At 55.1% G+C, this 23080-nt stretch overlaps 1 protein-coding gene across 2 annotated transcripts in view; it reads right to left on the reverse strand.

Moving 5' to 3' along the window:
- The window catches only part of CNTN4 (contactin 4), a 375259-nt gene that overhangs the window by 62525 nt on the left and 289654 nt on the right, over positions 1-23080 (reverse strand). For both annotated transcript variants that reach the window (XM_081159480.1, XM_081159479.1), the window contains exons 7-11: positions 21672-21869; positions 13674-13776; positions 10823-11007; positions 5600-5736; positions 3797-3926 (exon numbers count right to left, since the gene is read on the reverse strand). In XM_081159480.1, the coding sequence (XP_081015606.1) occupies positions 3797-3926; positions 5600-5736; positions 10823-11007; positions 13674-13776; positions 21672-21869 (753 nt within the window). The remainder of the gene's footprint in view (positions 1-3796; positions 3927-5599; positions 5737-10822; positions 11008-13673; positions 13777-21671; positions 21870-23080) is intronic.

Raw genomic sequence — 23080 nt, forward strand, 5'->3', positions numbered from 1 at the left:
ACATCGGCTTCCCATTAGCCATGAGATGCTTCCCGAGAGCCCGCTCTGCAGTTCTCCACGGCTTGCTTTTATTTGAGGACGTGCCTCCTGGTCACAGGTCAAGGGTGTTTTGAGTGGCCAATAGGACCCTTGGAAACAGAAGTTCTGGGCCTCAGCATCGTTTCTCGAGAGAGAGTGACAATGACAAGCCCCTCACTGGAAACAGCTGGTGTGACCTTTCCTGTGTTATTTCAGGGGAAGGACAATTCGGACAACACGCCACTTCTCAGAGTGAGTCTGAGGAAGCGTCCCGGGGACGTCACCGGAGGACGGGCATGGGAAGGCCGGCTCTGCATTTCGTATGGTTTTAGCCCTAATCTATTATCTTTAACCATCCCCTCGACGTTCCACAAAAATAACCCAGAGGGAATGCACTCACTGAAACATTTCCACCGCGAGCACACGGCACTGCTGTCAGATTTCAAAGCCCCGGAGGTTGCCCGACTGCCGGTAGGTAACTGGAAGGGTGGTCGCAGTGGGACTTTTTTTCCTCTCTAGGGTCGGATCTGATGTCAGATTCAAAACGAGACCTCTGATCTGGGTTGGTTTTCACAAGGAGACGCTCAGCAACACTTTATGTAGAAACCTCTTCTGTTCTCATTTCAGCTCCATGGGTCCCCAGAGTCCCTAACCCCAGGTCCTGCTTGTCCTGGTCTTGTTCACAGAACGCCGTTTCCACGGCCCCTCGCCCACGACAGGGCCGACCTCACGGGCTCCTGGTCCCTTGTCGAAGTTACTATGAAACAGAAATAATAATACAGGGTGTCTCCCCCCAAAATGTACACACACTTGAACAGCTGAGGCTCAATCTTGAAAATGAAATGTATTTTAATAAACACGGCCTCTATAATTATTCAAAGTGTGTGTAACATTTTTTTGGGACACCCTGTATCCGCTGCCCCCTGCGGTTCTACCACAGCCACCACCCACCACATCATCGGGAACTTTCTGCTGAAAAGCTCATTAGAGCAAAAAAACCCCGTATCTTTGTTTGGACAAACCCCTTTTTATTTTGCAACGATAGAGTCACGGACTCTCGGTTATCTCTGCCAGGATAACACAGAGAGGCGCTGTGCACTGCCACCCAGTCTGTCCCGTGGCTACGTCCTGCGCCACCGGGTCCACGTGGCAACGGGGAACCGGTGACGGAACAACGGGCGTGTCAGGTGCTGCGCTGCTGCTTCCCAGAGGCCGACCCAAGAAGCTCCCACTGCGGCCCAGACAGAAACTAACCCGCCCGGACAGGGCACTCGCGCCCGCTGCCGGCTCCACCCAGGCCCCCCCGGTGCCCCCACCGCCGGCCGGGCCGCCTCTGTAGTTCAGTCACGTGAAATGTGCAGTATTGACCTTCGGGGATCAATCCTCACCCAAGAATATGTTTACTGATTTTAGAGAGAGAGGAAGGGAGAGAGAGAAACCGCACGCACCCCAACTAGGATCAAAACTACCACCTTTTGAAAAAAAAAAAAAAAAAAAGTAGCAAAAAACCAAAAGAAAACCCTCAACAAACTACAACCTTTTGGCACACGGGGTGATGCTCCGACCAAGTGGGCCACACAGCCAGGGCAGGATTTTTTTTCTCTCAGCACTGAGGTCCCCCCGAGGTGCTGGAGAAACTGTCCCAGTGGCTGGCCGAGCCCTCGTCAGGACTGGGTGCAGCGTGTTTACGCCAACAGTCACCGCTCCTCCCCCGCCCCCGTGCCTACGGCTTGGCGAGCCACTGCACTGCCAGGGCTTAAGCTGGGGTCACGGGTCCACAAAGAAGACTCTGGACCTGTGGCACCTAAATTTAACTGACCACCTAGAGGAGCTTGTTCACTGTTTCCACCCCTGAACTCTACCCGCCATGACAGGGAACCGAGACTTTGCAGTTCGACAACGTGGTCCCCGGCGTGGTCCCCGGCGTGCAGGCCTGGGTGGGGAAGGCCCGCGTCCCCACGCGGGGCGCTGACCACACTGAGAGCATCTGGTTACCTTGTAATAATCTGGCTCAACGAGGCGGCCGAGGAATCCCACTCAGACGCAGATGAGCACTTGTGAAAGTCCCTGTGAAATAACTTGGAGTTTAGCCTTAATGTGTTTCTAATTTGAGAGCCAATCATCTGGAGAAAAGCCAAATTAACCAGATAATTGCTCAAGCCCTCACCCCCCTTTAATTGGCTCTCGCTGGTACTTGAGTGTCCCCCAAGGTAGGATTCCTCCGCCTCCACGGAGAGGCCCCAGGACATTGAACCGTCAGACGGAAACCCCTTGGGCACGGCTACCTGGGCTCCATCACACAGTCCCCACCAAGTCAGGTCTCGGTCAGAGGACCACCGGGAAGACACACCCTTGCTCTTAGGGACAGTTCATATCTTGTCAAAATCAGGTATGACCCAGGTGAGCTGGACGACGCGACCAAGCACCCTGGTCTGGCTCAGTCCCCTGCCCCCTGGGGGGAACGCTGGTGTCCCCCACACACGTTCTTCTCTGGCCCCAGCTGCTGTGAGCCTTGGGCTCACCGCCTCCAGCTGCCCCTCCCCTGGGACTTGACTGGGGGGTTTGACTCGGTTCCATCCACCATCACCCCACCCCGAGGGACACGGCCACCACTAGCTGGGGGCAGCCCAGGGACTGACAGGTACCCGCGTCCCTGCCCCTGCCTGGGGACCGCAGGGCTCCTGTCTCTACCCAGGATTACATACTTGGCGTAAGCATCCTGTGTGGGGCACTTAGCGGATTTCAAGCTTGCACTGCAATTCAATCAGCAGTCCCGTCACCCGTGCCACCCTCTACCTAAGTGGACGCAACAAATACTGAACATGAACAGAAACAGTGCATTTGAGAAGTTATTTTCAACCAATAAAACCCCTAACTTCACTTTATTACATTTTTATAGAAGACTTGATTTTCCGCAGGATTCTAGGACTCCACGCTCCAATCCAATACACCTGCGTGACTGGGCGCGAGGGGTGGGAGGAGGTGTCACCAGGGAGCTGGGCAGCCCCGGGGTGCCCGGGAGTGCGCCGCACACGAGCGCCCCGCCCGCCCCAGGTTAGGACAGGAGGGGGGTCGGGGAGCAGCGGCCTGGAGGGGGAGCCAAGCACCTGCTGTACCAGGAGGCCGCGCCCAGGGCGCTTCTACGTGCTGTGCTCTGGCCTCAAGGTGCCAGTCTCTCCGGGGCCTCCTCCCACCCGGCGAGCCCGTCGCCCAGCCCCTGGTCAATTACTGACCAGTTTCTACATCACATAGAGATGCGTCCACAGGAGGCGCACGCCACACAGAACACCCGGCGAGACGGGGGAGGGCCTCCTAAATCTCGGCTCCCTCCCTCGCCCTCTTACCCACGGCTGGGGGGTGCTGCCGACTGCGGGAGGGGTCGCCCCGCCACTGGAGGACCCCGACACGGGACCAGCAGCTGGAACCAGCGCTGGGCTCTCTTCCTTGTAACGAAGCATCTTGTTTTCATTTTGTTTCTTTGTTCAACTCAGCTGCGCCATGATTCCAGCACAGGTGACACCCAACCTGTTATTTAACCCCCAAGGGTCACGCTGTGACTGATCTACAGGGAACAGTGACTGACATCCAGTCTCATTACAGCTCCCCAAGTTCACCAGCACTGATTTATGGGTATTTTCAACAGACCGATGTCTTCCCCTCATTCATGAGAGGGACCCTAGGGATTCGCTGGGCACCTAACCGCCCTTCAGTTACCGGGAGTGCCTTCATGTGATTGTTTTTCGAGGGGAAATGGGATATCTGCAGCCTAAAGACCCACCTATCACGCTTAGCTCCGCGCTGGAGAGGATGACGCCGTGCCTGTTCTCGGCCACGCACTGGTACATGCCCGCGTCCAAGAGGCTCACCGCGGTGATGTTGAGTGTGCCCTGCTCGACGTGGACTCTGTCCTGAGAAAGGAAAGAGGAAGACAGAATGGTGACCTTCTGCCGCGGGACCTGCAGGCCGTCTGGCTACGCGCTACATCAAAGGGCCTTAATGGGAAGAAAACAGCCATCAGACAAGCAATTTTCATAACGTGATCTATTTATCTGTCAGCAGAACGTGTGGCAGGTCAGAGGCTGATGGAACAACCGTACATCAACCGGAAAATGGAATTTAAATCGTAGGCCTCTCTCGGTGCTCATTGATTTAATAGTGAGAGCATTCAGATTAATATCTGTGCCCAGCAGATAAACTTAACATTTCAGATGCTTTTTTGCTCTAAGGCTTTGCGCTGCCTGGGGGCCGGAGTGGGGCTGGGGGGAAATACAACCTAATGTATTGTTTACAGCATTTAAAACACTTAAATTATGAGCAGGCAGGGCTGCGAAGGTGAGCCAGCCTGATCTTCCTGGAGGAAGCAGAGAAATGCTGGCTGTGGGTTAAGTTCACTAAAAGCAGAGCAGGGTTAGTTCACTGTCCCGCCCTCTACGGCTGAGGCCTGCATGCGGGCAGCCCCCCAGGAGGACAGGGCGTGTCTGGAACAATGGACCCCTCCCGTCAGTCAGCCTGATGACAAGGGACTTGAGTCATCAGTTTTCCTAAGTGCCAGAGAGGATCTCCTCCTCCGGGGAGACCGGCCATTTAAGAAGTAAAATGCATGGCCGGGCCGGTGTGGCTCAGCGGTTGAGCATCGCCCGTGAGCACCCAGAGGCTGCTGGTTCCATCCCGGTCAGGGCACATGCCCGGGTTGTGGGCTCCGTCCCCAGCAGGCGGCCGATACATGACTCTCATTGATGTTTCTCTCTCTCTCCCTCTCCCTCAAAAACCAATAAAAACATGTTTTTTCTAAAAAAAGAAGTAAAATGTATTGAGACGCGCCGTTTCGTGTGTGCTGCAGGGTTGACACGGGGCTGGGCAGACGCGGATCAGGCTTTGATCAAGTCCAGGCCCCGGGTTCCCTCACGTGAAGTAAAGGGCGGAACCCGCAGTCACCTGGGCACCTGCTCCGGGGACACAGTGTGGCTTTTAGAGCTGAGAGGACCCTGGGCCCAGGGGCAGCCGGTCCAGCGGCAGGAGGGGTGCAGGCGCTGGGTGTGGGCGGGCACCTCGCTCCCGCTGCTGCTATGCCCAGCGGCATCCCTGCCCGTAGGCGGGGCAGGCTCCTCCCCAGGGGGCTACGCACGAAGCCTGGCTCTGACTTGGGGCCTGAGGGAAACATCAGGTTTCAGTGGACATTTGAGTCCAGCAGGAAACGGCAATAAGGAAAACTGAACAGGACACCATGGCCTCATCCTCAGGCCCCTTCCGTCTTCTCCTGGCTCCACCCCGACTCTTCCCCAGGGTGGGCTCCACCTGGGGGACATTTCTGGGCCTGGTCACCTGGAGGCCTGTCCTGCTCCAGGGCACCCCCTGCAGGCCGCCGTGGCCGCTGCACACTCCGTGACCCTCCGCTCGTCGGCTTCCCTGATCCTCCCGGGTGAGGCTGGTTCACAGGTTCCCTTTGTCAGGTTTTTCACTATTAACGGCATCCAGTCACACACTGTTTTGGAAATGACTCGTCACTTTCCTGTTTCCACAGCAACAGGGAGACCTTAGCAGGACAGTCAGCGCTGAGACGCGGTCCCCGCCCCCCGCTTACCTGAGTGAGCAGCGGCTCCCCATTTCTCAGCCACCTGTACGTGGGCCTGGGCCTCCCGCTGGCTTTGCACTCCCAGAAGACACTTTCTTCAATGGCCACGTGGATATCGCTTATTTTTTGAATCCAGCTGGGTTGAGCTATAGCCCGTTCCGAAAGCAAAGACAAGACGTATGTTCAGCGTCTGTTCAATCTACTTTGATCGCGGGCAATCAAGGCGCAAAAGCAGGTTTCTAATAAAATCCGCTTTCCGGATGTCATTCGAACTACAAGGCCGGGGGGGAGTTTGGCGAGTGCTTTTGGAAGACACCCCAGCCCGCGTCCACCTCTGAACGCTGCTTTTGCTGCTCACGGGGCCCGTCTTCTAAACACCAAAGGCAGTCGGAACACAACCAGCATTGGCCATACGGCAAAATTCACGGTCCCTCTGCCGCGAGCAGCTGGCCCTCCCTCTTCCCTGTGTGGGGCGATCCCGCACTGCCCGCCACGTCCACCTGGGCTCACGGCTTCCAGCTGCACACTGCACTTCCCAGGCTGCTCTGCAGCTAGAGGCAACCATGCGACCACGCTCAGGTCCTGAGAGCAGCTTCCAGGCTGTTCATTTAAAGATACGCGTCCTGGACCCTCACTGCCCTTCCCGCTGACGGGACAGAGGAGGCAGCTGACAGAGCCCTGGGCTCGGAGACGGGCGCTCTCGAGGTAGGATGCAAATGCAGACCTGCCAGCCTGCGACCCTGAACGACCTTGGGGAGCAAAGCGGCCCCAGACTCACCTGCCTATTTTTGGAAAGATACATAAGAGAGAAATAAACTTATTTAAGCCACTGCATTCTTGTCTCTAATACAATTAGCCTGTCTCCACATAATACAATTCACTCCCACACATCGTATAGGTAATTTCTGTGATTCCTTTCTCCTACAAGACTATCATCACTTTTTATTACCGACCTATTTCATACGACAGGATGTTATCCATAAGAATGTGGTCCTAGAATCCCAAGTCTCTGAACAAGTCCTGACTTCTACCAGGACCTTTGTAGCAAAGCGAGTCCTGCCCGCAGTCGCCCCAGGAAGCAGAGCCCCCCCGCCCCCCACCTCCCCGAGGCTGCCGCAGGCCTCAGGCCCCCACCCAGGTGCATTTTCCTTCCCCGCTCTTCAAGGAGGCGAGAAGCGTTCACTCCACGCTCCACGGAAAGCCTCACGAGCACCACGCCTCGGCCTGAGGCGCAGTCCACGCCGTCGTAACTGTAACGGCGGACACGCTTAGGCAGAAGACCTCCGGCCCACATTCCGTGCTGAGGGAAATTACATTTCTGTCGTTCGGGCTGTAACCTTCTCACGCGGTGATTCTGCAGGGTGTCGCCGACCAACATAAACCCACGAGTCAGATGCCACTAATTAGAAGATGCCACTCGGTGTCCCCAGCACCCCTCTCCCTGCCTCGGCCTCAGGATCTCCATTCACTGAGGCTCCGCATTATCCACAACTTAACTCACGAGGAAACTGCTGGTGTCGAGGCCAAGCTCTGTATCTTCCTTAGTAACAAACAAAACTGGAAGAACACGTGACAAGTCCCCTAACGGCAGGGGCTCCAGGTGCCTGGGTAAATGCCTCCCCCGTCTTCCATGGAGAAGCCATTTCACGTTTTTCAAAGAGCTGAGCACACCTGCAAACCCTCTGACGGGAGCTGCGCTGCGGACGGGCGAGGCGGGAAGGGGCGAGTCATCTCAGCGGGGAGCGTTCTGTGCTCCACAGAATAAAGGTCTGTGCCTGGTGGAAATTTTTCCTCTCTCTCCACGTCTCTCTGGTCATTCAGTTCAAAGTCCTTAGACAACAAACGGCCCATTTGAGCATATGGTAAAAAACAGTTTCCCTTTTTCACGGTGCACATGGGTTCACGGCGTCTATGACTTAATATCCGGACTGCATTCTAGGACCGCAGGCCTGAATCACATCTCCGAGGAAGGCCTGGGCTGGTGGCTCAGCCCTGTTATCTCAGAAAGACGGTTATGTCTAAACGCCTTCTTGGGTCATGTATGTAGACCCCACATATTGAACAGAATTCAGCATCCCCACATATTAAAACAGAACCACCTGCCCGGCAGGCGTGGCTCAGTGGTTGAGCATCTTCATGTGCACCCAGAGGTCATGGGTTCAATCTCCTGGTCAGAGCACATGCCCGGGTTTTGGGCTCAATCCCCACCCAGCAGGGGTGTGCAGGAGGCAGCCACTGGATGTTCCTCTCTCTCTACAAAAAAAAAAAAAAAAAAGAACCACTGGTTTTGGCGATTTGTGCTCTGTCCAGGTTTGAAACAGAAGGATCCACCCTCTAAAACATCTTAGGTCTTACTTTCAAGCTACACCTTCAAATACAAGGCCCACGGCTGTGTCGAAGTTGACCCCTGTGACACTGTTCGTCTCCGGGATGGATGCACAATCCCTTCATTTCAATCTCTGGCTCAATAACTGCCAGGAAGGACCTAAAGGGATGCTCGCGTTTGTGTTCCAGCCTCTGGAATCCTGCGAGCTTCACACCTAATAACAATTTCTACTGACCACGGGCATCATTTGAATTAGTGGTCAAACGATTCCCACAGCCAGCTGGCTCTCTGGTCCTCCCCAAACAGCAATTTCTACAGAAACAAATGCCATCCTGAGTCTTAGAACTTAGAAACTAAAAATCTGAAAGGCTGGGCACCTGGGAGAGCGTTTACGCTGGCTAGCAAGGCAAAGGGGACCGAGCGCAGCCGCCCAGAACGGCGTCCGGCTGCGCACACGCCCCCGGAGGGAGGCGTCGACTCCCGAGGTCTGGCTAACGTGGCTCACGGCGCTGGCCGGCGGTGATTTTATGAGCCTGAAGGGCATTACTTGGCCTCAGTTTACCAGCTATAGATAGTTGCTCCCCAGATATTCATCCCCAGCCTGGGGTTCTTGTTCCGCTGGCGGAATCGTTGACAATGGGTGGGGCTCAGGGGCTGAGGGCCAGCAGGGGGCTGCCCTGGGCGGAGGCGGAGCCGAGGCCAGCGCCCGGCTGTGGAGGTGGAGCGCGGGTGACTGGGGCGCAGCGACTTGGAACCGGGGGAGAAGCAGGTTCCCGAGCGGAAGCCCAGGGTCCACCCCCCGAGCGCAGCACGTCTCAGCGTTGTGAGAACGCCCCCCGGGACATACGCAGCGGCTTTAGTTCTAATAACGCCTTTCAACTGGAGGGCTAGGCAGCTGGGTGCTGGGACACGGCGCCAGGAAACGAAGCGAGAGCCAGGCACGTCGGCGTAACTCAGCTCCCCCGTGACGAGAAAGCAATGACTCCTGTGCCACTGATGCGCATGTGGAGGAAAAACAGAAGAATCAGCTTGGATGCCAGGCCCAGCCTCCCGGACGCCAGCCCATCGACCAGCTTCTCGCGTAGGGGGGCTGGCGAGGAGGGGGTCGTCCCCAGCAGGCAGGCGGGCAGTGTCCCGCCTCCTCCGCGTGGATGCGGGCGGCTTCGTGGGAGGGGGAGACGTCAGACCCGGTTCTCGTCTCGAGCAGATCCCGAGAGGAGACTCCCCGCACACGGCTGGGCCGGGGAGGGCGGCTTCTCAGAACAGCAGCCGGGGGGACGTTCCCAGCAGGGAGGCTGACCCGCCGGAGCCACGGCGCCGACTCCGGCGACGGGACAGTCCTACCTGCCTAACATGGAAAACGGGCATTTCCCTTAAAATCACGAGGGTCAGAATGTGTTTCTTCAATCAGCTCAGCAACTCGGAAAACATGTCGGAGCAGCCGCCACTGAACTGAAGTCTATTCAACTAAAAAAACAGAAAAAAACACATTGGAAATTTACCGGAACCTTTCAGGTTGTCCCTTCATGACATGTAAGAAGTAATTATGACGCCGGCGAGAACAAAGTGCCCGAAATGCTTAGAAAAGACAGTGACTGGCTCTCACTCAACAAACCTGCTTCCTCCTTACGTTGTTCTGGTCCATGAACCGAGGTGTCTTCTGCTTTTCAACCAATCAAATCCGGTACCAACGACCACCGTTTAAGAAAGCGCGAATTTCTAGTCTATGAAGTCGGTCACCTGGCCTGAGGGGTCAGTTTTACTGGTGCAGGAGAAGGGGAGTGGTGAGGAGGGGGCCAGATGTGATCAAACATCCGTCGCCCGGAGATCGGGTGAGCACCTTCTAGAACCATGTCTGCTCTCCCGACACCCGGGCCTGTCGGGGGGAGGGAGGGTGAGTCCAAACTGCTGAGGGTCCCATGGGACAGGTCCCTGAAGGTCAGCTGATGGCCAAAATCTCCACCCAGTTTCCAATCAGGCCTCTGAGAAACCTTATATGACCACTGAGCCACATGTGAAAACCAGAATGCTTTCGAGGAAGAACTGGTGAAATAAACAGACTTTCGTGGCCTCGGTGACTGTGAGAACTGAGGACATTTAAATCGTTTGGTACGACTGGCCCTACGGACCGACTCTCATTGCAGCAGACGTGGTGTTTATTTAAACCGTTCTCGAGCAATTACCCATCTAGAGCATTTATTTGCAGCTCCCTGGACAGGTGGGATCCTAGCAGGTTCCCGCTGGGCAGAACTCGACGTCCACCCGATGAATCCCCTTTTGGATTTTCAGCAGACACCCTGACAGGTTTCCGCGTGGGCCTGATGGATGCCCACGGGCTGGAGGGTCTGCGTTCATGAGACTCGGGTCGGTGCCGGTGACCTGACGGGCGCAGGGGCAGCCACAGTAAGGAGCCTCCGGGCTGAGAGCTCAGCCACGCTCCGCCCGGAGCGGAACTGAAGGCGGACACTGCGCTTTTGGAAATGTTCGCGAAGCCGCCACCGAGGAGGCGACGTGGCAAAGGAGTAACAGGAGCCCCAAGTCAAAGCCAAATGAGGAAAAGCGTGGAGCTTAAAAAACCAAACCAAACCAGGGGGAGGGTAACACGTCTCCGGTGCCGGTTCACAGCTTGACGGCAGGAGGGACGACAGCTCCTGTGCGCGTGTGTTCACAGGAACATCGCCCCCCACACACCCACCTAATTTCGTCCCCTCTGCTCCGCCAGCATCGCGCCCCCTCCTGGCACCGCCCTCCCCTCCGGCCACCCCAGGGCCGCCGGGAGGCCAGCTCGGCAGCCAGCCAAGGGCAGTCCTGCTCTGCCCGGCCCCCCAGGGCCCGACGGCAAACCCCCGGCTCAGGGCTTTAAGAGCATGAAGGTCCGCACACGGTGGGTCACCACCAGGACTCACCGTAGAAAGTCAGCTGTCCCCTCGCGACGTTCTTCCCTCGGGAGTTTTCGGCCACACACTCGTATAAGCCGGCGTCCTCCTGCTGGAAGTGGGGGATCTCCAGGATTCCGTTCGACTTGTGCCTCCTGGCCTTCCTCGCGATCGGCCTCCCGTCCGCCCGTCTCCAAATAATCGTGGGCACGGGGCTGGCGGGAATGAAAAGCGGGGAGCGAGATGAGAGGGAAGCGTGCCTCCCACTTGGGCGCCTGCCCCTGACACCCCTTCCTGCTTGGTTCTAAACACGGAAGCTTGCCCGGGCCAGCGCCCCCGACGCCGTGCACCCACGATCACTATTATGATTTTATCTGTCTCCGCATCTCTGGCATTATTATGGTCTTAGTGTTTTTATTAAAATCAAAAACCTTTCGAAGCTTATGTAAGGTAATTTATTTCCCGTGCAATATCCTCAGGAAATAAAAACAGATTTTTATACGATCGTTGTGTTTTCTTCCTAGCACATCTGTTTTATTCTAAATCATAAAGATGGAAATAAGAATCTCCGTGCACACGTGTGACAGGTGGGAGACGGCTGCAAATTCTCTCACGTTCCTCCCATCACGAGGGGGCCAGGCCGCCTGCCCCTCGAGCCCGGCCGGTTCTTCCACTACTCGGACCATGGAAACAAGGCAGAAGCGGGCTGTGTCGGTTTCAAGGCTCAGGGGATGAGAAACTGACAATTTCCACTTTCTGTCCCCTGGATCCCTCTCTGGAGACTTCTCAGCTTATAGGGTTCCATCAGGAGGCTGGTTTGGGGAAACTTTACTTAAAATAGCGAGACAAGGAGAGAAGCCCCTCGTGGGTCCTGTGTGCCCCCAAGGCATCTCCCATCCTGGAGCCGTAAGGTCGGGACACGTCTTAAACCACGAGAAGGGCGTCCCTGAGCCTGCAAATCAATGGTCCAGGGAGCTCGCCACAGCTTTTAAGATTCCAGCTTCCTAGCAGGGGCACAATTATTTACTTATTTATTTTCCACAAGAACACACACAGAGAAGCACTCGGTAAAGGCTGGCTAATCTCCGGGAACCCGAGGTGGTATTTAAAACGTTAAAGCTGCCCGGCCGGGCGTGGCTCAGCGGTGGAGCATCGACCTAGGATCCAGGAGATCGGGGTTCGATTCCCGGTCAGGGCACAGGCCCGGGTGGCGGGCTCGATCCCCAATGACTCTCTCATCATTGGTGTTTCTCCCTCTCCCTCTGCTGCCCTCTCTCTCCAGTCAATAAAGATATATAAAAAAATAAAAAAAAATTAAAAATAAAACGTTAAAGCTATCGGCCGGCTGCACTGCAGAGCCGTCGGAGGAACGCAGGCTCGTGGGACAGACGCCAACTCACAACCAGACGGGCTCTGCCCACCGTCCGCTACGGCGTCGACATCTCATGAGACACACTTTGTAAGCGCTTTTCAAACGACTCCTTGGACACGTCTTTCTGCCCCTAGCTGGGTGATGATGCTATGTTTCGGCAGCTGCAGGGACCCCCGAACATGTCCGCGAGCACTGCGGGAGCCCAATTTGGGTCTTTTGTTCCGTCCCAGTGCCGTTCAGGGGGCACGAACGGAGCCTGATTCCAGCCTCTGCAGCGCCGCAGCGTGGGCCCGGCTCTGTCTCTGCGCAGACGGCTCCAAGGCGTCGCCTCGCAGGGTTCGCCCACCTCTCCCCAGGACCCAGTCCTGCTCTCACCTTCCCCCGGACCGACTTTCTTAATACATACGTATTTAAAATAAAAAAGGGACCGCATTGGACCGTTTGCTAATCTGCTTCTAGTCTCTTGGCAGCAACTCCGGGGCCTTTTCTGTCCTACGTGCGGTTTTGCCGCTGGATTTCAGCGTCTGTGCGGAGTCCGATCCTGCAACTGTGTCACGATTCACTTACCGAGAGTTCTCGGGACACACAGAACCGTCACTGCCCTGTATGTATCACAGTCGAGATGCTACTGTAGCTTCTACCTCCAGGACTGGAAACTATGGAAACTGGAAGAGCCCTTCTATAGGCCTGGACGTAAATTTAAGAAAGGGAACTACTCCTTCCATGGTGGTTGTAAAACGCAAACTTCACGTGACTGGAGACTGGACTCTGCTGACGCAGGGGTCGGGCGGAGCGAGAGGAGCGGGGGCAGGAGGGAGCCAGGGGTCGGCCGGGTGGGTGGGGTGGGAGTGGAGATCGATAAGAATCATGAAAATGCACAGATGCCCTAAACATTCTCCTTTCAGATGATAGTTTCAATCATTTATGCCAAATCTTTTCTGCAGGGTCACTGGCAAAATCGTATCCGATTCTCACTCTCTGGTGCCCTCGGGCAGAAGCTCTCTGGGGGAGCCACCTGGTCCCCAAGTCGGCTGCGCTAAGGGGGCTCCACAGGCCGAAGGATCAGGCTGGGGATGCTTTTCAGACAGTCCCGTAAGTCAGGGACTCAGAGACACTGGGTCTTACTCGTCTCTATCAAGGCAGAAGGAAGAGGCTGGCGATGGAAAGAAATTCGAGGGACGTCCGACGCGTCCTCGGGAAACGGACCAGAATAAAGTCCACAGTTCTCCGGACAGTCGGCCTCACTGGCCCTCGGTGGAGGCCCCTGTCTTCCTGTCACTCAGGTCATAACAACGGGACACAGTACTGTCCAGAACTGCCCCTTCTCTCCTCTCTGGCCGCGTCAGGGTGGCGGCCTGACCCTCCTCGGCCATCCCAGGTCCCTCTCTGCGGTGAGGGGACGCGTTTGCCAGATTTCAAGGAGAAGGGCTTGCTCTCCGGCTGCCCCGGGGCGAGGCGAGCCTCCCGGCCCGAGGGGGCACACGAGGGACAGACAGGGACGGCACTTACTTCCCGAGGGCGAAGCACTCCAGCCGCGCCGTGGCTCCCCTGGCCGTCGGGACCGTCTCTGGGAACTGCACCTCGATTTTGGGCTCATACTCGCCCATCACCCCTGTGAGCAAAGACAAGGAGCCGAGTCTCAGAGACGCTTTTAACACGCACGCGAGTGTTTTCCTGCTGATGCCCCAGCTCCCACGGCCACCGTGGGCCGTAGTTTGTCTCTTCTTTCGAAGTGGGTCCCATCACCAGCCAGGAGAGGTGGCCCTGGTCCCGGTGATGGTGACAGAAAACGCGTCACAGAGCCCACCACCTGGGAGCGGATTCTGCAGGCATCCAACGCCACTCTCAGAAATAGGTTTTCTTTCAGTCGGGCATGGAGAAGTACGTAGGAAGGCGGTCAAGTCTGAGTCACCAGGAAAAGCAAACACATTACGTTTTGGGAAACATACTGCGGAAAAATTTTAAATGCTTAAAAAATACTCGCCTGCTTGATATGCCCATGTAAGAAAAACATTTCTGAGTAATCAGCTGGTGGCCACAGAGTACTTTCTCTTTCACGCCCAAGCTAATCTGAATTAATCACGAATTAGTACATGCAAGACCCCATCCGGCGCCGGGATTTCTGTCATATTCTGAAACAATGCAGATAATCGGATGCAAGTGTAGAAACAACCTTCACGTGAGGCCCAGGGGGCCAAGGGCGCGCTTACCGTGAAGGTGAAACTTTCCCGCTGTCCCATGTCCTGAAAATTGACTACAATTATGACCAAGTAACACGACCTAACAAACCAAGTCCACGGTTTATAACCAGTATAAGAGATAATCTCTCACCGGTACACCCTTGACCTTGTCTGCACTGCTCCACGGGCTTTACCACCCGCATTTCCGTCCAGTGTCCAGTCTTTTTCCGCCGGCCCTGGTTCCACTGTGTGAGTACAAAGCCTGGAACTATCCTGCTAACTCAGAAATGAGAGGTCCCCCTCCCGTCCCTCCTTTGGGCTCTCCGCAGTTAGAGGAGGGAGAGAGTGAAGGGCTCAGAGGAAAAGTCTGAAAGCGGAGAGTAGATGGGGACCTGGGGACAGATGCAGCGGCAAGGAAGCGATTTCAGGGAGGAAGGGAGAGGGAGGGAAACATTGATCACTAGAGTCATTGACCCCTGCCTCCCGCACGCCCCCCACTGGGGATCCAGCCCGCGACCCGGGCCTGTGCCCCGACCGGGAATCGAACCGCGACCTCCAGGTTCATAGGTCGACGCTCAACCCCTGAGCCGCGCCTGCCGGGCACGGAAGCTGCTTTAAAGTACCATCAAGGCTTCTCACATGAGTTCTCTTACTGAGGACGACGCTTTTCTAACATGAAGCGTGCAGGAGGTTTGTGTGGCCACGTGGGGGGCTCGGGGTTGTCTTGTGTCTGGGTGTGTCCGTTGGCAGAGTTGTCAGTGGCACAGCAGCTTGGTCTGCGTTTACAGCCCTGGTGCAGGCCGTGGAGAAAGACCAGGGATGGTTAGCACGGTGTCCACTGCTGTTCACAGAGTGTCCACTAATAGAAAGACCGTCTGTGTTTATTAAAATCACAAAAAAGGGAGGAAGCCATTTCCTTCGCCTGGGTTATGGGCAGTTTTAGGAACACCTGTGAATGGCTCATTTAACTGGGTTACATCTGGCCCGGCTACATTTTTATTTGACTGTATCTTCCATTTTAACTATTTTGGCCCTATTTTCTATGTTGAATTTAAAAAGCTGTTGCCTTTTAATTTTTTTTTAGGAAACAAAGGCCCCTCAGATAGGAGCGCGTTTTCCAAGTCGCTCCTCCCCCACCTGCACACTTCTGAATGTCACTGGTCCCCAGCTGCTCCGGCGAGTCACGGGATATTAGGCAAAAGGAGCGAGGCCCGGCTGGAGCTGCCCAGGCACCTCGTCCACCTCGGGCTGCTCACACAGGAGAGGAGACGGAGGCCGGCCGGGTCTGCGCGCCACGGTGAGGCCGCAGAGCGCAGGGACGCGAGTGGGCGGACCCGGGAGCAGGCTCGCAGGCACGGCCCCTGCTCTGCAGGCGTGGGCCGCCGCCTGGCGCGTCCGGGAGCGCACTCGTCACGGGTCCCACCAGGGACAATGCCCGTGAAGGCCCTGGGCTCTGTGCCTGACCTCGTGGCAATGACCGTCCCCCTTTCAAGCTCTGGACGATTATTGATTCTGATGCTGATTCAGCAAGAACGCGGCGTTTAGCAAAGTAGCTCTTACGGGCCGTGAGAGAGAAACCAGCCGCACACCACGCTTGTTTAACTACAATTTGCAGAGTGCTGTGCTGGCAGAGTTTCGCGCCATAAGATTTTGCCAACACCTGCCTTTGCTGGAATCTGCGCTTTTGCTAAATTAAACCACAGAAGGGACTTTTACCAACTTCCACAGAGCGGGATTATCTGCTGAAAAACAGACATCACAAAAATCGTCTTGTGAGAAGTCTCTACGTTGACTTTCTTGAGGAACAGGACGTAGGTTCATTAAAATGAAATGTTTGGAAATATCTGACTAGTCACACCCATGCCCTTGGCTGAGGTGACCATTTTGCCCCTTTTGAAGGGGTTGCCAGGCCCAGGCTGAAGGAGGCATATGGGCTCAAGGGGGCTGTCCGAAGAATCCCTCCCACGAATGTCCACCATCCCAGAGGCTAAGTCCTGCTGAATTTGAGGCCACAGCTGTGAAAACGAGACCTCCCGAGGCGGAGAGGAGAGGAGTAAGGGACCTGAAGGCTGTGCGTCACCTGTTCAACCTGGGGTTTCAGTGGGACCTCAGGCACCTGTGTGATTTGCAAATGAACCCGTGACGGGACCTCCTCAAACATGCCCCTCTTTCCTTCCTTCTCAGTAAAGTGCTGAGCTAACCGAGTGATTCCAGAAGGTTCTCTCCTGTAAAGGCAGAGCAAGTGTGTGCTGGGCTTGCCCGGGACACTTGGTTGGTGTGAAGTCATGAGGTCACTTGCTGATAGTTTCCAGGTTCGCAGTTCACGAAACGGTCACCTTCCTTTAGGTGACACACGCGAACTTCTGTCTCCCTTCGAGAAAGTGCTTCTGCCTTCCTCCTACTACGTAACTCTTCATGGCATGTTGAACTCAACACTCTCTCTCCCTCCAACTTGCACACGCTGGTCCTGGTCCAAGTTGTTGGAGCCACAAAGACCAAGTCTTGATGGATGGTCTTCAGATATTTAAAGATATTATTATGTGTCAGGGACAAAGGTTTTCTGTAAAGGGGCAGATGGCAATGATTTTATTTGGGTTTTGTGAGCAATAGTCTCTGTTAAGACTCAACTCTGTCAAGTTGTAGCTGGAAATAGACAATATGTTAAAAAAAAAAGGCTCTGTTGCAATAAAACTGTATTTACGAAAAACGAGGTGAGCTGTGTTTGGCACATGAGCCCTGACTGGCTCAGCCCTGGCTTAGAGGAAATGGGGAAAACAGAAAAGCTTGGGAGAATTAGTAGCATCAACAGACAAACTCAGGCCTAACAAGAGATCTCAGTGAACTTGCCCGACGTGGAACCCGGAGAGTAGCAGCATCTCCATACGTCAGCAATAAGCTAATCAGAGAATGTGATTAGAAACCATTCACAGTAGCGGCGAAGATGATTGAGGATCTAGGAATTACCCCCAAATACTCAACTTTCCTATGGAGAAAAAATTTAAGCTTTCTTTACAAAAACAGGCCATGGGTAGGGTGGGCCTGCGGGAGGAGTTTGCAGCCTCGGTTTAAACACTGTACCCCTGCCTGGAATTCCCTCCCTCTCTCTTAGGTTGGCCAGCTCTTCATGGAAGGTCTCCTCACCCCGAGGCTGCGACTGTTGCATGATCTCATTGCAACTTGGTAACTCTTAGCACAAGTGTATCTGCTTTAAGTCTCTGCTCCCCGGTGTGGCCCCCTCCTGCCTCCAACATCAGTCGGCCTCCTCCGCCAGACTAGACTCTGAGAGCACAGGCTTTTGCATCCCGGTGACAAATCATGTACAATCGGTACTCAGTGCACGGTTGCTGGTTAAAGGCGTGATAAGTGAATGGCCCACATCATCTCTGTTCCGGGACGGACACACTATCTCACCTTTCCGTTCCAAATCCCTCTGTCTATAAATGTGTTTCTTGGAACTCCATTCAACAATTCCAAAAAAGAATGAAACTTTAGACCTTTTGTCAATCGGGACTTCTCTAGGACTGTAGGTTCCAGGGGCCGAGAGCACCTGTTTTTATTTCACACTGTCCCCCACACAAGTACTTAACAGGCACTTCCTACCTGCCCAGCTAAATGACTGTCCAGGACTTTGGGTGCCCGTGGAACTAAGATGGAGCTGGAGTTGGGGGTTCAAAGGTGCCTGCCCAGTTCCTACATTTGCCACGCCTTCAAAACAGCCGGAGCCATTAGGACACTGTTAACTCAGATTGGCAAGGCCGGTTTAGCAAAACATCTCACATCCCTTACTCATGTAGCTGCTCCTCTTACACAACGGGTTTTACGCCCACAGATCCTCAGCTGTGATGTTGTCAGAGAATTAAAAACGAGACAGAATCGCGGTGACAAAGCCCCATGAAAGTTGCAATTAGAAGCGAGAGTAAAATAAAGCAAAGCGTTTGGGTATGAAGTCTAGATCTGAAGTCATATCCCGCCCCCGCTGCCAGGCAGGGGTCCCACCCTCGCCGTCCGCGTGCTAGGCCGTCGATGAAAGGTGGTCGAGTTTACAACCAGAGACACAGCCTCTTCCTGAGCCGGTTTCCCATCTGACCACGAGGTTCCTCACGGGGCTGGTAAAGGAAGCCGGCTGGCTCATGGAGGCACACGGAGGTTGTCACCGCTCCCCGGAGCGTCTCGGCTGGGGCGACGTCCCGAGAGTTGACCGGGAACAGAAGGCAGGGTCGTGGTGGAGGCTGCGTTATGATGCATCAGTATCGCAGAATGTTCTAGAGACTCTTGTTTCTCCTTCCTGTTGTTTAGTTTTCTCTGGTTCTAAATGTGGAACTTTGCGGGGAGGTCCCGGAGGCGAAGGCCCCCCCCCCCCCCGTGAGGTTGCACTTCTACTGTGTCGCCGTTCAAGGCACCTTACAGGTAGGTGCGCACACAGCGAGCCTCTGGGCGGGAGCCGCTTCCTTCGTCTGAGTGACGGGACGGGAAGGACCATGAGGTTAACCTGAGGTCGAGTCCCATCCATAATTCCTGGTGGGTGGATTCCGCCCAGGGGGCCTGGCTCCAGGGTCCTCAGGGCTGTCCCCCAGGACCACCTGGCCCCACACTTCAGTCTCCATCTGTAGGAAGCAGGGAGGCAGGTAAAGGACTGGGTACACCGAGGCTGTGCAGCCATAGGGTGTGCTGGTGGCCGGAGCTACCCGGCTGCCTGGGGTCGAGGGGACATATCACACTTGCTCCTGCCAGGCCCCGAGCCAACGTTCCCTCTGAACTTTCTATGACTCACTGTAACCTTCGGGCTGGAAGCAATGAGTCGGAGTCCAGCTCTGCTAAGCTGGACCCCAGGGATAACCTGAGCTCCGAGGACGGCATGTTCTCTGAGGTCCACGCGCTTAGCAGGGACGTGAGCAGCTGGGCAGGCGGCTCCCCTTGGGCCTGAACTCATGCCTCAGTCCCATTCTGGAGGCAGGAGAGTGAAATCTGAGTGAGCCTCAGTGATCAACGTGACTGTGAATCACCCACCTCGCACTTACCCTAATCTACCATCACTAAGTTCCAGAAACCATGGAAGGACAATTTCACCGGTTTTACCCTCAGAGTAGACTTTACCAAGAAAATCATGGGTCTCTTGCAGCCGCTTCATGATTTATATGCCCCCCTCTCTCACCTCCAGATGGGAGCCAATTAAATCACCTAGTCTGTGCTGAGTGATGGGGTTGAGCCTCGTTTTATGTACTCCAGCCTCAATGGGGGAGACACGTGATGAACCTCCTCGTGGAAGTTAAGAATGAATGGGCATTAATTGCTGAAGATGAGATCCTTAGTCAACTAATTTTGTGATAAAATATTCCAATAAAAAGCCATTTGTCGTCTCCATGAAGATATACTAGACAAGCTGAGATAAATCTCAGAGCCAAGGCGAGGGCACGGTTGTTGCTGAATTGGGGAGCAGGAGGATTTGGGGGGGCCCGTGATGCTGGAGTTTGGGCCCTGTCTCTGCAGGAGCAGCCCCGTGACGTGTCCCTCGGCAGTGTCTTGGGGCATCCGAGTTAACATTCCAGGACGTTTATTATGCGATTCACCCAGACGAGCAGCACCACTGGGCAAGCCCTGTGGCATCCATGCCCTGTGGGCAGAGGCCAGAGCAGCTGTCTTCTTAAATAATTCTGCACAAAACGCCAGTGGAGCTCATTTCGTGGAAAAATTCCTTCATCCTTACATCTGGGACAGAGCAGTGACAGCTTTTGACAGAACTGGTCCTCTGTCTACCTTACTCTGTAAACCAATGAGTTTCCATTTTTAGTTCACAGAATCCAGCTTCGCGGACATATTAATTCAGCCCGTGCCACGTGGCCAGCAGGGGGCGCCGGAACAAGTTAGATGGACGCTGCCCTGCCCGGGGTCACAGGCGGGGGCGTGGGGCCAGGGGAGCTGACGGGGACACGCACATGCCCCCGGCGAACCCTCGGCTGGGGAGAGGGACCAGCCACCGCAGAACAAGAGTCCTTCCCGTGGCCGTGGGAGAAGCCACACTCTGGGCTCCACAGATAAAGACTAATACATTCCTGATTTCCCCTCACAGACCTGTTCAGTGAGACCGTTTCGGCAGCTGGCGCCCCGGGAAGCCAGCGGCTGTCCAGAGGCCCGTGTGCCGCCCCGACTCCGCCGCCCACTCCCACGCGTCCTGGCAGCCCGCCCGCAACGTCACCCGGCTCCGATGCTTCGCCTCCCACTTCGAGCCGCCACCGCTTCCCACCCGTCACGGCCACAGTCTCCTAGCTGGGCTCCTCGAGTCCACGCGCACTTTTTAAAAGTCTACTTTGAGCAGAGCAAAGTAGTCTTTTTAAAAACACACATCCCTCTCCTGCATAAAGTCCCCCAAGGGCTCCGCATGGCACGTGAATAACATCCAGTCTTCTCTCCACGGCCTCGTGACCTCGTGACAGGCCGCCTCCTCTCCAGCCTCAACTCAAACCACCTGCGATGGGGAGTAAAGCGTTCGGGAGGCGCAGTAACAGGCCTTCTTGCAGTTTACAGAGAAGGCGCCTGGCCCGGCAGTGGGGAGGGGCAGGCAGAGGTGGCTTCCCGGAGGAGATGTTTGAGGAAACTGGGAGGACCCGTGTGGGTCAGTCAAGGGGCTCAGGGAAGAAGGAAGGAAGGGAGGGAGGGAGGGAGGGAGGGCCAGCAAGAGGGACCAGAACACATACGAAGTCTCCTGGTGGGGAGGAGGCGCTACGCGAGTTGGGTACACAGTTCCTCAGACTGTCCTGAGAAAGTGCTCGGTCAGTTACCAGCCACGGTCATGTCATCCGTCTGAGTAACTGATGAAAATCATAGATTTCTTTAAATATTCTCACAAAAGTGCAGGAAATGAAAAAGCTGCCTGCAATTCGCCTCGACGGGCGCATTTCACTGTGGCGGAGCTGTCGTCAGTGTCATAAATCTGGATGCCACTTGGATAGAGACAAACTGCTTCCCGGACGCCGGATACCCAATTACACAGAAGCGGTTAAGGAGCCTGCTGTTCAGCCTCTCGCTTCTCCCTGCCCGGAAGTGGTGTAAGTGGGCAGAGGAAGGGATGGGTCCCCTTGTTATCTATACGCACCTGAGCCCACAGTCCACTCCAGGTGAGGCCAGCAACCAGTTTCTAATTAGGTCTCCAACACAGATTCACAGGTTTATTTCTTATACAAGTGGCGGGAACATGGGCACCAAATGCAGAACACCTTCAACTTTTCTCCAATTTAATTCAGACAATCAAGCTCTGTGTGTCAGCATCACAACGGCCCACACGCAACACGTGGTCACAAAGAGCGAGCTGATAAACCCGCAGGAAACTCACCATCGCTCCTCAGCATCAGCGGTGTGGGCGGCCCCAGGACCTTGTGGTTGGTCACGGTGTTGGTGACCACACAGGTGTAATTCCCTACGTCCGACTTTTCCACTTTGGCGATGTACAGATTCCCGGTCTCCTGAGAGACGAAGCGCCGGTTATCCTGGTAGGAGGGGTAGTCGTTGAAGATCCAGGCGTAGCTCAGCTCTGCAAGGAAAAGGGACCATCGTTACGCATATGGCTCTGACACTGGACCCCACTGCATCCGTGAAAGAAACGGTCGTTAGATATTCATACCGTTGACCACAGGTTCTTTTCCAGCCTGCTAAACGAAAACAGAAAGTGACCGCAGCCCCCAAAGCATTTCACCAGTCTTCCCACCCCAGTCAGTGAGGTTTTATTTCTAGAGAGCTACAGGGGACACAGACGTTGATTCAGAGAAGTCCAGCCCGGCCGGCGTGGCTCAGGGGTTGAGCATCAACCCATGAGCCGAGAGGTCACGATTCGATTCCCCATCAGGGCACGTGCCCGGGTTGAGGGCTCGATCCCCAGCAGGGGGCGGGCAGGAGGCAGCCGGTCAATGACTCTCATCATCGGCGTTTCTCTCTCTCTCCCTCTCCCTTCCTCTCTCTGAAATCAATAAAAATATATTTTTAAAAAGAGAGAGAGAAGTCTAATGTCTTTAAGTCAAGGAACAGGCACTGAGTTTGCTAAGCATGTGCCCGGCACCACGCACTCCCTCCTGAGCTGGGGCCCCGCTCACGGGCCCCGACGGTCTGAGCGCAGACGGCAGGGCCGGGCCGGCCCGGGGACTGCGGGGGCCGCACCCTTCATTTCATGCACAGTGACCGCTGCAGCGCGCCACGGGCCTGCCGCATGCTTGCCCAGCGCTTCTCGCTGCCACCACACTTTACAGTTTCGATTGGCTGAGAAGCTTTGGCACGGAGAACAAAGTAACCGCTCCAAACTCTCGGCCGGCCCAGATACACAGCAATTCTCGAGCCTCAGCCCCGCTTCTGCCCTTTGCTTCTACTCTTTGAACTCACTTTCCATTATTTTAGTGAGATGGTGGTTTCGTGGTGTAGCAAATACTCGCTAAACACACCCTGACTGACTGGCTGGCTGGTCCCACGAATGTAAATCTGTATTTTTAAAATTTAGCTGAAAGTATATTATATCCATAAAGGAGCGAATGTAAAGTAACAAAGAACAACTGTTTCTCAGATACATACTCATCCCAGAATGCCAGTGGGATGAGGGCAATAGGCAAGAGTGCCTGAAAATGTTCTCTGGAAGTTCTTAAAAAAAAAAAAAAAAATATATATATATATATATATATCTCCTCACCTGAGGATATTTTTTCCATGCTTTTTAGAGACAGTGGAAGAGGGAGGGAGGGGGAGAGAGAGAGAAACATC

Source organism: Miniopterus schreibersii (genome assembly GCF_964146895.1).
Source record: "Miniopterus schreibersii genome assembly, chromosome: 15".
In the NCBI taxonomy this organism is placed as follows: domain Eukaryota; kingdom Metazoa; phylum Chordata; class Mammalia; order Chiroptera; family Miniopteridae; genus Miniopterus; species Miniopterus schreibersii.